General features: G+C 31.8%; 1 protein-coding gene across 2 annotated transcripts in view; it reads left to right on the forward strand.

Moving 5' to 3' along the window:
• LOC114328394 (protein vav) overlaps nt 1-14,794 on the forward strand; it is a 123,496-nt gene that overhangs the window by 31,553 nt on the left and 77,149 nt on the right. The window contains exon 5 of one of the 2 annotated variants that reach the window (XM_028277230.1): nt 12,192-12,333. The exons of the other annotated variant lie outside the window; for it this stretch is intronic. Coding sequence (XP_028133031.1) covers nt 12,192-12,333 — 142 coding nt within the window. The remainder of the gene's footprint in view (nt 1-12,191; nt 12,334-14,794) is intronic. 2 annotated transcript variants of the gene reach the window in all.

A 14,794-nucleotide genomic window follows, 5' to 3' on the forward strand; every position in this document is an offset into this window, starting at 1 on the left:
GCGGACTATCCGAATTTTTCGAAAAAAATAATTCGTTTTATAAACATAGCTCCTTCATTTTTGGCGATAAAAAGTTTTTTCAAAAATGACTTTGTAGGATTTTTGAAGAGTTATAAGACTGTGTAAACTAAATTCCGTAAGATCCCTTAGTTTTTAATTAGGGTGGGTTTAAAGGGCTCGAATAAGGGGGTGTTTGCTCGTAAATAGAGGCTTTAAACAGCTATATCTCGCTAACAGTTCACTTTAATGAAAATCTCTGCACAAGAAAACTTTAGTTATTAAGAAAGCTACAATTTAGTAATCTATCATTTTTTCCTATCTCCAGTATTTTCGGAGATATTTTGAAGTAAAAGGTGAAACATGGGAAATTCCAAAAAAATAATTTTTCTTTAAACTCCAATTTTTCTAAAATTAGGCATTTTAAATAGGTCAAACTTCTTGAGTGTATTAATAATACAAATATAAAAGGAATTACAGAAAGGTGAAGACCAATTTTTAATGAGGAGGGTAGTTAGAGGGTTGTTTTCACTGAGTTTTTCATAGAAAAAAGCAGGTACCGAATTTTTTTGATCATAAGTCGCTTAATTTTCACAGTAGAAGTTTTATATTATTATTTTTTGAAAGGTCTAGCTATGTACTTGAAAAAATATTATTCAAGTTTTCCTCAAAAAATGCAAACTTTTTCCGTTATTTGGCTTTGAATATTTCAAATTATCCTTTTTACGAAAAAAGCTAACTTTTAACATGCTGTATCTCGGTCCGTATTGATCTTAAAGATATTACAGAAAAAGAATTTGGTTTGTGTTACTAAAAGATACAATTTTGATATCTGCAATTTTTTTGATTAAATGCATATTTTTCGAGGTATTCTCAAAAAACCTTCTAAAAATGTCGATATTTTCGTCGAAAAACTCTTACTTTCAAGCGCAAATAACTCGAAAAATATTAGTTTTACGAAGATAATGTAAAAAACATTTTTTTCTTACAATTACTTTTTACATCGATTTACATGGATAAAATGTAATAAAAATGCCCGCCCCCGAGATGGGAAATTGCGAGCCAAAATGCTTCATTTCCTCGACTATAAATCCTGGCGATGGATGAAATTTAGAGAGATACCTCAAAGCAGCGTTTCCCAAATAGTGGGTCGCGACCCGGTACCGGGCCATGGAAACAAAATACCGGGTCGCCTCGCCGTTTTACATCTTGTTGTTTAAGGCCGTGCTCTGACTTACGCCAGGCTTTTCCGTGGATCAAAGCCGTATCACCAGAATGTGTTTGGGTGCGTTGTAGTATCCCAGGGAGGAATTAGCTGTCAAAAAAGCCACTGTTTTTAACCGAATCTAGGCAAGAGTGTGTAAAATTTATAAACTTCATTAAATCTCGCCCACTGAACTCAAGAGTATTCTGTGCTTTGGCTATCAAAAGGGAATTTGAATGTTCTTAGAACAACATCCACCAACGGCTAGGGATGCAATATTTCAATTTAAATACAGTTTTCATTATGTCAATTGGTTAATCAAGGTATCTTTGTGATATTTTTGACTTCTTGAACAATTTAAATATGACATTACAAGGTAGCAATGTGACTGTAATTAAAGGACAAGAGAAGGTGGAAGCTGAAACAAAAAAACTTAATTTGTGGACACGCCGCGAGGAAGCATGAAATTACAAAGCTTTTACAAAGCTAAGAGAGCCACAAAAAGAGTAGGTATAACGTGAATTCATTGTCGGATGAGATTCCAGCGACTTTCAAGGAACACCTGCTAGGACTAGAGGCAAATATGAAGAAATATTTTCCCCCCATCCACAGCAACAAAGCATGGATAAAGAATCCATTTAAAATGGACGTAGAATCCGAGACAGGACTTCCGGATTTAGATATTGACTCAGTAAATTGAACTATCGTGTGATAAAGCACTCAAAGACATACACATTTGATAAAATACTACTGATAGATTTTTGGCTTTCTTTATAAAATATAATAGATTTTTAAAAGCGATAAAGTTTCTAATTCCTTTTGTTGCGTTCTATAAGTGTGAGTCAGGGTTTTTAACACTGGTTTTCCTCAAAAATAAATATATAAAGGAACCGTTTGGAAGTCGAACCAGACCTGAGGATAAAATTAACATATTTTTCTCCAAGCTCGAAGGTCTTTTTTAACCAGAAACAACTGCATACTTCTCATTAATAAAGTATTTGATTTTTATTTTCTTTTATTACATTTTTGTTTGAGCTAATGATTCTTTATTAAAATATATAAAACTTTAATAAATATTTAAATATGTTTTCTTGTACACACACACACCAGGCTATGCAAAACAATTAGTGGGCCACGAAGGATAAGAACAAAAATAACCGGGCCACGGAAAAATAAGTTTGGGAAACGCTGCCTCAAAGCATTATATGACTATTCCACGAAGCATGTGGGTGGTTGAGTCGATTTCTCTTTTAAGGGTTTTAACCCATGTATTTTTGGTGGCTCATTTAAGAAGGAACAACCAGTAGTTCACTCAGAGATGGCAGAAGATGTAAGATACAATCTTATAAGCCTAGAACAAGATAGTGTAAAAATATTGTATCAAAACAGACTGAACGAGAAGCTTGAAAACATAAATTTCAACAAAATCGAAGACCACTACAATTACATTAAAGAAAGTATTCACTCTGCAGCAAAAGAAGCCCTTGGATATTACGAAAAGAAAAACAAAAATACTCCATACTGGTGGGATGAAGAAATAGACACAGCGATAAAACAAAAGAAACAAAAGTATGAACAACATTTAAGTGAAAAAACAGATACCAATTTTCCTACTTACAAAAACCATCAAGCAAAGGTAAGACAAATGATAAGACAGAAAAAAAATGAATCCTGGGATCAAAACTGTCAAAAAATAAATACGTATATAGGAGGGACCAGAAGTACAGAAAGCTGGAAACTTATTAAATCTATTAGGACCAACGACAAGAAAAAAGATTTAATCTCACCAATTTCGTTAGAAACATGGGACATGTACTTCAGTAAACTGTTATAAGAAGATTGAATGGAATTCAAAATAAAAGAAAATAACTAAAACATACGCGTTGAAGCATCTCCTATAAGAATCACGAAAAAGGAAGTAAAGGATATCTATACTTCACTCAAAAACAAAAAAGTACCCGGACCTGGCAATATACCCTCAGAACTAATAAAATATGGAACTGAAAAACTATATGAACACCTGACAATACTCTTTCAAAACTGCATAAACAAAGTAGAGGTTCCAGCCGAATTTAAAACCTCTACCATTTCAACTTTACATAAAAAAGGAAAAAAACAAAATTGCGACAATTACCGTGCAATAGCAGTTACTAGTACCATTAGTAAAATCTATGGGAAAATGATCAAAAATAGAATAGAAAGAGAATACACTGATATGGAGGCAGAAGAACAGGCGGGTTTTAGAGCTGGTAGATCGACCATCGACCTTTTTTGTATCACTCAACTTATAGAAAAAAAGGTTGCTGTAGATCAAGAAGTCCACTTTTTGTTTGTTGATCTAAAAAAGGCCTACGATAGCATCCCCCAAAACAAGTTATGGAACACTCTAAGACAAACTAACATCAACTCAAATCTCATAACAGCAGTGGAAAAACTGCGATAACGCCAACGCCAAAGTTAAAATAGGAACGAATGTTTCCAAAGGTTTTGTAGTAGACAAAGGACTGAAGCAGGGAGGCTGCCTAGCGCCGACACTTTTCAAAATATATCTGGAACAAGCATTAAAACTTTGGAAGCGGAAGTGCAGCGGCATGGGTATACAATTAAATAATAACCACCTGTACACTCTATGTCTTGCTGATGATCAAATTGTGATTGCTAACGAATATGACGTTCTGGAATACATGACTCGGAAATTAATCGAAGAGTACAAAAACTGGGGATTAGAAGTTAACATAGACAAAACAATGTACATGAACATCGGTGGCAACGAACAGAATCTAGTTTTAAACGACGGACAACACATTAAGAACAACAATAAATATTCTTATTTAAGAGTAGAAATCACGGATGACGCAAATCAGATCAGGCTATAAAAAAAACGAAACATTCAAGGTAGAAGAGCCATATCTCAACTAAATAGTATTATTTGGGATCAACATATATCCAAAAAATAAACATCGAATATACAACACTATTATAAAGAGCATAGGAATGAATGGAAGTGACGTGTGGCAGTTAAAGACAACTACTGAAAGAACACTACAAGCCACGGAGATGGACTACTGGAGACGTGCCGCAGGCAAATCAAAACTCATTAAATTAATAACGAACGTATACAAGAGATTATGGGAGTCACACATCCGATTGTCGAAGATATAAGAGTACAACAACTAAAGTGGTATGGACATGTGCAGAGAATGCCAGAACTCCGTCTGCCAAACAGATTCTAGATTGGTCACCACATGGAAAGAGAAAAAGAGGCCGACCCAGAAAGAGCTGGAGAGAAGGAATAGACAGAGAGATCCGAGAGAGAGGTTTAGACGAAGACCTTTGGGAAGATAGAGATGCATGGAGATTGGGCATCGGAAGACGTCGGAGGACGTTTTAAACCGATTATGTATATATTTTTGGTGGCTTAGCATGTAGAGCTTGCAAAGAACACTGATGATGCTCTCTTTAGAGCGAAAGCATTCTGTTTTTAATGTAGCCCTTTATTGGGGTTTTCAAATATATATACCTTTTACACAGAAGATTTTTTTCTTCAATTTTTGTAATTAATAGTATACAGCCAGCTACAGGCAATTTTTTCCTTATGGATGATAATAGATGTCTTCATTTCGTTCCACTGTTCTTCTATACCGCTAGTAGTGTTTTCAACAATTTTTTCCCAACATCTTATTGATCTGTTTTTACTTTTCCTGTATATTGGTTTCGGTCAGTAGTTTTAAATCTATTTTGGGCCTCATTTTCCTATTAATTTATTGATTATACTACATACTATTAAAATTTGTCTTGGTCGTGCAATTTATTGTCATTAGTATGTCTTCGTATATACCAGCTTGTTTGTTTATTGTTGTCACAACAATAAACTTTTTAAGCTGATTTTATTATAATACTTTTATTGGTTGTATTGATGTCAAATCAAACATAAAAACATGCATTATTCATTAAAACTAATTTTTTTATTTTATTTCAGATCGCAATTAAATATTTTATATTTATATGAGATTGATAAATAATGCTTTGTTGATATTTTTTTGATAAGGGTATCGGAATTTGTTTCCTGTAAACGTTTTGATCTGATATTGGTTTGAATTAGTTGAAATAAATCACAGATAAGTTTTTGCACTATATTTATAATGCAAACTTATTACTCATAGGTATTAGAAAATCTAGATTAGGAAAATATGTCTGGCTCACAATAATAACACAGTAAAGAAACAGTGGTGTCAGGAGTATTAGAAATACAATAAACAATTTCCAAAGTACAAAATTTTCAAAGTACAGTCTGCTAAATTAAATTAAATTTTCACATTATAAACAACTGTTTATCTGCGTTTTTGTTTTTTAACACCAACTAAGTTCCTAGCTTCAGTCCAGAGAAATAAGGTATTCTCGTGACCTTGACCCGATTAGGTATCTGACAATTTGGATTTATGGACCTCGATAACCCAAACCTCTGTTTTATGCAGTGGGTTCAGTGGATTTTTTTAATTATTAACAATTTAAGGCAAAAATACACCATTTGACGAACTTTGATTAAAAATTTCACTTAATCATCATTTGCTCAACAACCTAGATTGGGCCTGTTCAATTCATCCTCTTTTGTTTTTTGTTTCGAGTTCTCTCAAATCAATCTGTACTTGGTCCATATATCGTATTTCTGGTCGCCCTTGAGGTCATTTTCCCACCATTTTTGAGTTATAATTATTGCTCGTTCAGAAGATTCCTATTTAGCTCAGTCTGCCAAACTTTATCAGCTTTACCACATTAGGGCCTCCGTAGGCTTGATACAATTCTAAATTATATCGCCTCCTCCAAATGCCAGTTTCTTTCCTTTCTTTCAAATATTGCCTGTTGAGTTTCTTCCGATTGTGTCAATACCCACGTTTCTGATCCATAGGTGAGCACTATTCTGATAAGAGTAGTTTTTGGTTCTTTTTTTCCTAAACAGTTTCAATTTTTTATTAGCAGTATTGATCGGACGGTTTTTAATACCTAGTGATTTTCAAAAATGTTTAACAAACCATGATCTTTACATGGTAGACAGTAAAACAGAAAATGTTACCATTTTCACGTTTTGGAGCAACGCTCCCTTTCGAGTTCATCTTAACAATGTGATATTTTGAAATTATTCCTTCGATTTTGTTAGCTGAACACATCCATTCAAAGCAATTTTGGAGTTTGGGAGTGTTTTTTGGGAGAGCACGGTTTTTAAAGAGGTGCTATGGTTTATTTTCTATCACATTCCACCAAAATTTAAATTTACAAGTCTTGCCAATTTGCAAGCACACCCTTAAAGTTCTAGAATATTTTTATCTGTGTTTGATTGCAGATGTGCTTTACCATTGTCTCGTTGCCATGTTTAGGCAATTTTCTTTCCCTTCTCCCTTTGATGGTAGTTTAACTCCTAAAATCATATCTACCCTAAGAAATCATATCCTCTTACATCCGATCAGGACTGAAAACCCTTTTCAGTATTAATAGTCCAGGGCGCATCTGTTTTGAGATGGACGTTGAGAGGCGACTCATATTTTTTTGCAGAAATTGCTTGTAATTAACTCATATAATAATAATTGAGTTATCCTCCCACTCAAAAAGGTCCGGAACATTGTTTAAATATTCAAAATGTCAAAAAATGAAGGAAAAATTCGATTTTTTCCTTTCTTTTTGTGATTATAGCTTTAAAAGTATTCATTTTCGAGGAAAGTTGCACTGACATAAAAGTTGCGTAATTAAATTTTCTACAATATAGGATTAGATAAAAGTTTTGAAAATTGTCACCCTTGTTGCAAAATAGCAATAATTGCGAAAAAACCATAAGAAAACAAGTATTCGCATTTTACGTTTTTCAACCATTTATGCTACACTTAGGACCTTCATATTTTACCCGGAAAGACTTTATGATATAATAAAACAATACTGTAAATTTCATTAAGATCAATTCAATAGATCTTGCAATCCAGCTTTCGCAAAAAAAATCATTTTTTTAAAATGTTGCAGGACTGAAAATAAAGCAGATAGCAAGTTGAAATTTTTTTACATATAGAAGAATACTGTACCTTTCATTTGCAATTTGCAAAATTAAAGTCGGTTAACTACCACGGCATCAGGAATTTTTTTCAATAAACATTAATTTTTGGTGCTACGCTCAGGACAGCGGTATTCGATTCACACAAGTTGATTTCCACCAAAATTTTTTCCAATCTTTATGTAATATATTATTTTCTTACTCTATAGTTTGTTGTATTTTAATATTTTAATTCCACAAAAATCAAACTAATTTGATTATTGTTTGTGAAAACTTGTTTAAACAATTGCATATGTTTAAAAATAATAAACTTTTATTCTTTAATATATGAACAAAGAAAGTTTTTGCTAAAAAAAGTGTTATTTCAAAGGACAGCGTATGTGTTTTTATTTTGCAATAAACAAATTTATTTATTTATATCGAAATGTACTAAAAATTAAAATTTATCAATCATTATTAGTGTGACCAACTCCAATTCAGTCGAATTCGGGACAAGGCTGAAAAAACCCCTGAAATCCGGGACTTTTCAATGAAAATCGGGCCATTTTTTTAATATTATAGTATTTATTATATTAAATAATATATTATCATTTTATTTATTATTCAACATTTTTATGTTGATGATACAGGGTGTTTCATTGGGAAAGTAACATACGTTAACTGTAGAAAGAGGACACTTAGGCGGTCTTAAAAATACCATACTTAATAGGCCTTACTTCATTAATAACAAAGATACTGGGTGTTTTATCTATTTTGCCATTTTCTTATTTGGTTCATAACTTTTTAACCACACCGTATATTCATTTTATATTTGGCACGCAAATATTCTTTAAGGTGTGCAATAAATTAATTTATTTACAATTGTAAAAAATCCAGGTCCGGATTAAAAAATATTGGACAAATGTTCCGACCCAAAAACAACACCCTGTACATTAAATTTTTTTAAAATGGATTTTGCATTTGAATAGAGGATGAAAGACTAAATTTAATGGTACACTTTGAATTTTCGGCAAAATGATTTTTCTGGTAAAATTTTGAATTTGAATTCTGAAATTATGTGAATTGCGAGAGCTTGAAGTAGAAAAAAAATTGAAATACGACTTACAACTTGTTAACCACACTGTATATTTATTTATATTTAACACGCGAATATTCTTTAAGGTGTCCAATCAATTAATTTATTTACAATTATAAAAAATCCAGCGCCGGATTAAAAAATATTGGAAAAATGTTCCGTCTCAAAAAACACCCTGTATATTAATTTTTTTTAAAATGGATTTTGCATTTAAAAAGGACATAAAAACTAAATTTAGTGGTATAATTTAAATTTTCAGCAAAATTATTTTTATGGTAAAATTTTGAACTTGAATTCTGAAATTGTGTGAATTGCGAAGCTCTAAGTAAAAAAAATTAAAATATGACTTAATTTTAATTAATACCAATATTTAATCTAAATTGGTAACATATTAACATTTTGACACATACACATAACAATAATTTTTAATGGTGGTAATTTTGAATAAGTATTTTAGTTTTGCCTAGTTATTGCCCTGCAAATGTTTGCTGTTTTGTTTTCATTTTTAGATACTTTGTTGATTAAAGTGATGTATTTTTTATTGACTTTTTATTATTTATTCATTTTATTTAAAGATGAATATTCGCTATAAACTATTTGTCATACATAATAAAAAACACTGAAATGTTAACATTGTTTAGCAATTTAGATTAAATAATGGTGTTAATTAAAATTAAGGCGGATTTTAATTTTTTTCTATTTAGAGCTCTCGCAATTCACATAATTTCAGAATTCAAATTTGAAATTTTACCAGAAAAATCAATTTGCCGAAAATTCAAAGTATACGACTAAATTTAGTTTTTCATCCTATTTTCAAATGAAAAATCCATTTTTTTTTAAATTTAATGTACAGTGTTTTTTGGGTAGCAACATTTTTCCAATATTTTTTAATCCGGATGTGAATTTTTATAATTGTAAACAAATTAATTGATTGTACACATTAGAGAATATTCGCGTGGTAAATATAAAGTAAATATACAGTGTGGTTAACAAGTTGTAAGCTGTATTTCAATTTTTTTCTAGTTAGATCGCTCGCGATTCACATAATTTCAGAATTCAAATTCAAAATTTTACCCAAAAAATCATTTTGCCAAAAATTCAAAGTATACCACTGAGTTTAGTTTTTCATACACTTTTCAAATGCAGAATCCATTTAAAAAAAAATTAATGTACAAGATGTTGTTTTTGGGTCGGAATATTTTTCCAATATTTTTTAATCCGGACCTGGATTTATTACAATTGTAAATAAATTAATTTATTGTACACCTTAAAGAATATTTGGGTGCCAAATATAAAATAAATATACAGTGTGGTTAAGAAGTTATGAACCAAATAAGAAAATGGCAAAATAGATAAAACACCCAGTATCTTTGTTATTAATGAAGTAAGACCCATTAAGTATGGTATTTTTCAGACCACCTAAGTGTCCTCTTTCTACAGTTAACGTATGTTACTTTCCCAATGAAACACCCTGTATTATTGATGGGACTCAGCCTCATTTGGTTGTAATGAAAATTTTTTGCTCAATTAGAAATCCAATGAAATCAATTAATTTGTGGTAATCTGATTGAATACAACCAATAAAACCAACATTATACTGAAAACAGATCCCATGGGCTGTTTTCACTCAATCATGTAGCTATGGATACCTACATTTCGTTTCATTTCGATTTTGACATTTCAAATATTCAATATTTCAAAATGTCACGATTTGGTTGCAATACTGATGAGAATATTAATGAAATTATCGAATCAAATATACCACAGAATACTGTTTACAGTAAAAAATTTGTATGGAAAGCGTTTATGGACTTTTGCAATGATAGAAAATATGAATTAGATGGAAATCGGACGGTGGAAGAATTGTTAATTGCACATTTAAATAAATTGTTTCTGCTCTGTATTTTTTTTTTCATAACCAGCAAAAAATTTTCTATCCGAATAACCCTCGAACATTGATAAATGCTCAAAAATTTTTTAACAACTTTCTCAAGCTTGTTGCTTACAGGCAACAGACCTCCGCCTACGGCGTCGGTCTGTTTCCAAGCAACAAGCTTTCGAAATCTGTTATAAAATTTTTTCGAACAATTATCAATGTCCTTGGGTTATTACTACTGATAATTACATTTTTGTTAGTTTTTGACTTTTTGACATTCAACTGGAAATTGTTCTCAAAAAAGGAAACGTTAGAAAATCAACTCCATGTAAATATAATCTTAGGTTAATATAAAAATATAATTATCATTACAACCAATGGTGGCTTAACACATCAAAATTATAATTGTCAAACGTCCCAAAAGAAAACCGCCTCAGAACATTTTTATGTTGATTACGTCTTACTATTGTAGCTTGTTTCTTAAAATCATATTTGTCTTGCGATAAATAATACCACCATATAAAATGTATGCATTTTGGATGTGGTATTAGAATAATTCTTAAAAAATAATTCAAAATTTCAAAATAGAATTTTACCAAAACGTTGAAAATTCAGATAGCCCGGAAGCCTTGTCCGGGACGCCGGGACACGACTTCGTAATTCGGGCTATGTCCCGGATTTTTCGGGCTAGTTGGTCACACTAATCATTATCAAAGGTCATTGGAATGCCCAATCAGAGCAAACGTATACTCTGTCCTGTGCGTAGCACCAAAAATTAATGTTTATTTAAAAAAATTTCTGACGTTGTGGTAGTTAACCGATTTTAATTTTGCAAATTGCAAATGAAAGGTACAGTATCCTTCTATATGTAAAAAAATACAACTTGTTGTCTGCTTTATTTTCAGTCCTGAAACATTTTGAAAAAATGATTTTTTTTTGCGAAAGCTGGATTGCAAAATTTATTTTGCAAAATCTGTTAAACCTATCTTAATGAAATTCACAGTAATGTTTTATTATATCATAAAGTTTTTCTGGGTGAAATATAAAGGTCCTAAGTGTAGCATAAATGGTTGAAAAACGTAAAATGCGAATACTTGTTTTCTTATGGTTTTTTGGCAATTATTGCTATTTTGCAACAAGGGTGACAATTTTCAAAACTTTTAACTAATCCTATATTGTAGACAATTTAATTACGCAACTTTTATGTCAGTGCAACTTTTCTCGAAAATGAATACTTTTAAAGTTATAATCAAAAAACGAAGAAACAAGTCGAATTTTTCCTTTTTATTTTTTGACATTTTGAATATTTAAACAATGTTCCGGACCTTTTTGATTGGGAGGATAACTCATATATTATTATATGAGCTATTTTCAAGAAATTTCTGCAAAAAAATATGAGTCGCCTCTCAACATCCAAATGTACTAATATTTTTACAGATGCGCCCTGGTCTATAAATACTTTGTAGCTTATATTATGAAAACCGATTATTGAAGATAAATTCATAATATATATGTTTTAATTTTCCATTTATCTCGTGATAAGGGTAAACGTAAAGTATTATTGGTTGGTCATGTGGAATATCAGAGCTACTGTAAAAAATAGTTGTCATATTAATTTTGTAACAACACTGAAGAAATTACAGATTTTGCGCAGTACCCACATAATATAGTAGTTAAAAAACAAGCAGTACCTGAGAGTAGTATCTAAGAGACTCATTAATATTCAACTCAGAGGGGTGCTATTTTTGGAGGTGTGAAATTACATAAACAAGGGATTATTTCATAAAACATGTAAATTCTTTTTTTATTGTAAATTTCACACCAACAATAGCACCCCGCGTGACCCCGCTAAGCTGAATATTAATTGAGTCTCTTAGACACCTGGTACGGTATATTTAAATTTTTTACTAAAAAAGGTGTTAGTCAGTTTATTTTTATTTACATCTCTATTATCTAAGATTTAAATATATGTAAAAGGTTGATTTGTTTCCTCTGTTGTTGCTAGCACGATACCTTTGCAATCGGACACGAATTACGCCCGTCCGAATTGGTTACAATTTAGGATACCGTGTTCGCAATCCGCCGATTGGGAGGAAGATGTGTACGGCGATTTGTGTTATGTCACTCTTGCGTCCACCGTGCCGGAGGTACGGACTATGGAACTGGTGTTAGAGTAGTGGTGTTATTGACGACGTTTCGTTGGTGGAAAAGTGCATATCCAAAAATCATTTATCATTATTATTAAACAGTTTTACTACTAATACAAAATACAATTTAAATTTTTTGTACAAACCATGTGTTTAGTATGGACTATTAAGTCCAGTCATAAGAATAACTAATTTAAACACCAATAAAATAAAAATCAAAAGAGGCGTTAGACAGGGCTGTGTCTTGTCGCCATCACTGTTTAATGCATACTCAGAAGAAATATTCAAAAAAGCATTAGAAGATGAAGTAGCAGGCATAAAAATAGATGGCCTACCCATATGTGAAATTAGATACGCCGATGACACAATACTAATAGCAGAAACTATTACAGATCTACAAAGAATTTTAGTTAAGGTTGTTGCAACGAGTTAAGAATTTGGTCTGTCACTAAACATAAAGAAAACGAAATTCATGGTTATATCAAAGAAATATATTAGAAACATAAATCTACACGTAAATAATAAGACGATAGAACGAGTTCAGAATTATAACTATTTAGGGACAAACATTAGTGAAACAAACGATTATACCAAAGAAATCCGAATTAGAATAGAAAAGGCTAGAAGTGCATTCACTAATATGAAACAAATATTATGTAGTAGAGATCTCAGCCTAAATTTTAGAAAGCGAGTACTAAAATGTTATGTATTTTCTGTTCTTTTGTATGGTGTGGAGACATGGACTCTCAATAAACAATGCCTCAATAGATTGGAAGCATTTGAGATGTGGACGTATCGACGAATGCTGAGAATCTCCTGGACAGACAGAATAACCAATGAGGAAGTATGAACTCCTAAAATTAATTATGCAGGGAAAGATTCAAGGAAGACGCAGCATAGGTAGGAGAAAAATGTCCTGGCTGAGAAATCTCAGAGAATGGTTTGGATGCAGCTCAACTGAACTCTTTGGGGCTGTAGTATCAAAAGTGAGAATAGCAATGATGATTGACAACCTTTAAGTTAAAGAAGAATTAAGTCCAGTCGCCCAGAAATGAAACTGCGATTCAACCTCTAAAAATCATACGAACAAGCTGAATTATAAGAATCTCAATTTTATGACCCAAAAAAGATGGAAAAAAGTTAGCCACTCCTACCTCTGGGCTTCGCTTTAAAACCCTTCCTCATAGGAAAGAAAACAGAAAACATTAATTTTCCAAGAATCTACACCATAGAAAAAAAAATGTTTCAAACAAGAATTGTAGCTAAGATAATTTTGAACAAAAATATTTTTGTTAGTACTTTTTGTGTAGAATCAATGATTCTCTCAGAAACAACGCTTGAAGCGACCGGCGATTTTGAATCTACTACGCGCGCGAAATCAATTTTTTACATACAATTTCAAAAAGTTGTTTGGAACACGTACTTGTGCAATCAAAAAAAGCATGTTTTACTTGAAGTGTAAGGCCGCTACGAAAATTGCAAACGGCTGGCATTACTCGAGCGGATGGCATTGTTACCTGTTTTCGAACTCACTTGAAAGTCCAAGACTCGCCTTCATGAAACAACTATATTATGCAATCAATAGTAAACATTCAGGTTCAAATTTCCCGTTTCGAACATCCCGAAATATGGTCAGAATCGAAAGGTAGGGTTAAGGATCCTATTATGAGACCCGTTCCTAATATGAGACCCCTGTCTCGAGAGTTAGAGTCTTGTAAGTGCTGCAGCCTGCTGAGTGGGGTAAAAACTAAGCTCTGGTAGTGTTTTCAGTAGGCTGTGAATAAATCGAATGTCTGTAATTTAGTATTACCAGTAAGTGAAGTTTTTAAGTTTTTTGCGAGTCAGAAGTTTTTTAATCGGTGTAGCTCAAACTAAATTTTTATTTTTAAGGTGAGAGAAAAAAATTACCTTAGTAATTAGTTGATAGCTACTTAAATTGGTTACAGAAACACGCAATTATAGTGGCGTAAAAACCAATCCTAAACTCAAAATACGGACTAAAAAATTCACACGTGGTTGCTCCTAATATGAGACCCTCAAGTGTGCCTAATATGAGACCCTCAAGTGTGCCTAATATGAGATATCTCATATTAGGGTACTGTAATGTTTTGAGTATATAGTATTTTTACTACAAAAGCGATATTACGTAGGTCAAAATTTTTGACGTAAGAGGACTGTCAAAACATTAGAATGTGACTTTTCATTATTGCCATGTTTATTATAAAAATACTATAGCATCATGTCTTTTTACTATTTTATTAGGAAATAAGCCACAATTTAAGTTAAGAATGAAATTTATTGACGATTATACTTCCAATTTTTATTATTAACTTAAATTGTGGCTTATTTCCAAAAAAAAAGAAAAGAAAATCATGTCTACAGCATGTAATACAGTTTATATCCAGAACAATGCGTTTAAATAATTTGTATCACCTTTTTAACCTATATAACGTGGTGTCTC

This window comes from Diabrotica virgifera, chromosome 5 (genome assembly GCF_917563875.1).
Source record: "Diabrotica virgifera virgifera chromosome 5, PGI_DIABVI_V3a".
Lineage (NCBI taxonomy): Eukaryota > Metazoa > Arthropoda > Insecta > Coleoptera > Chrysomelidae > Diabrotica > Diabrotica virgifera.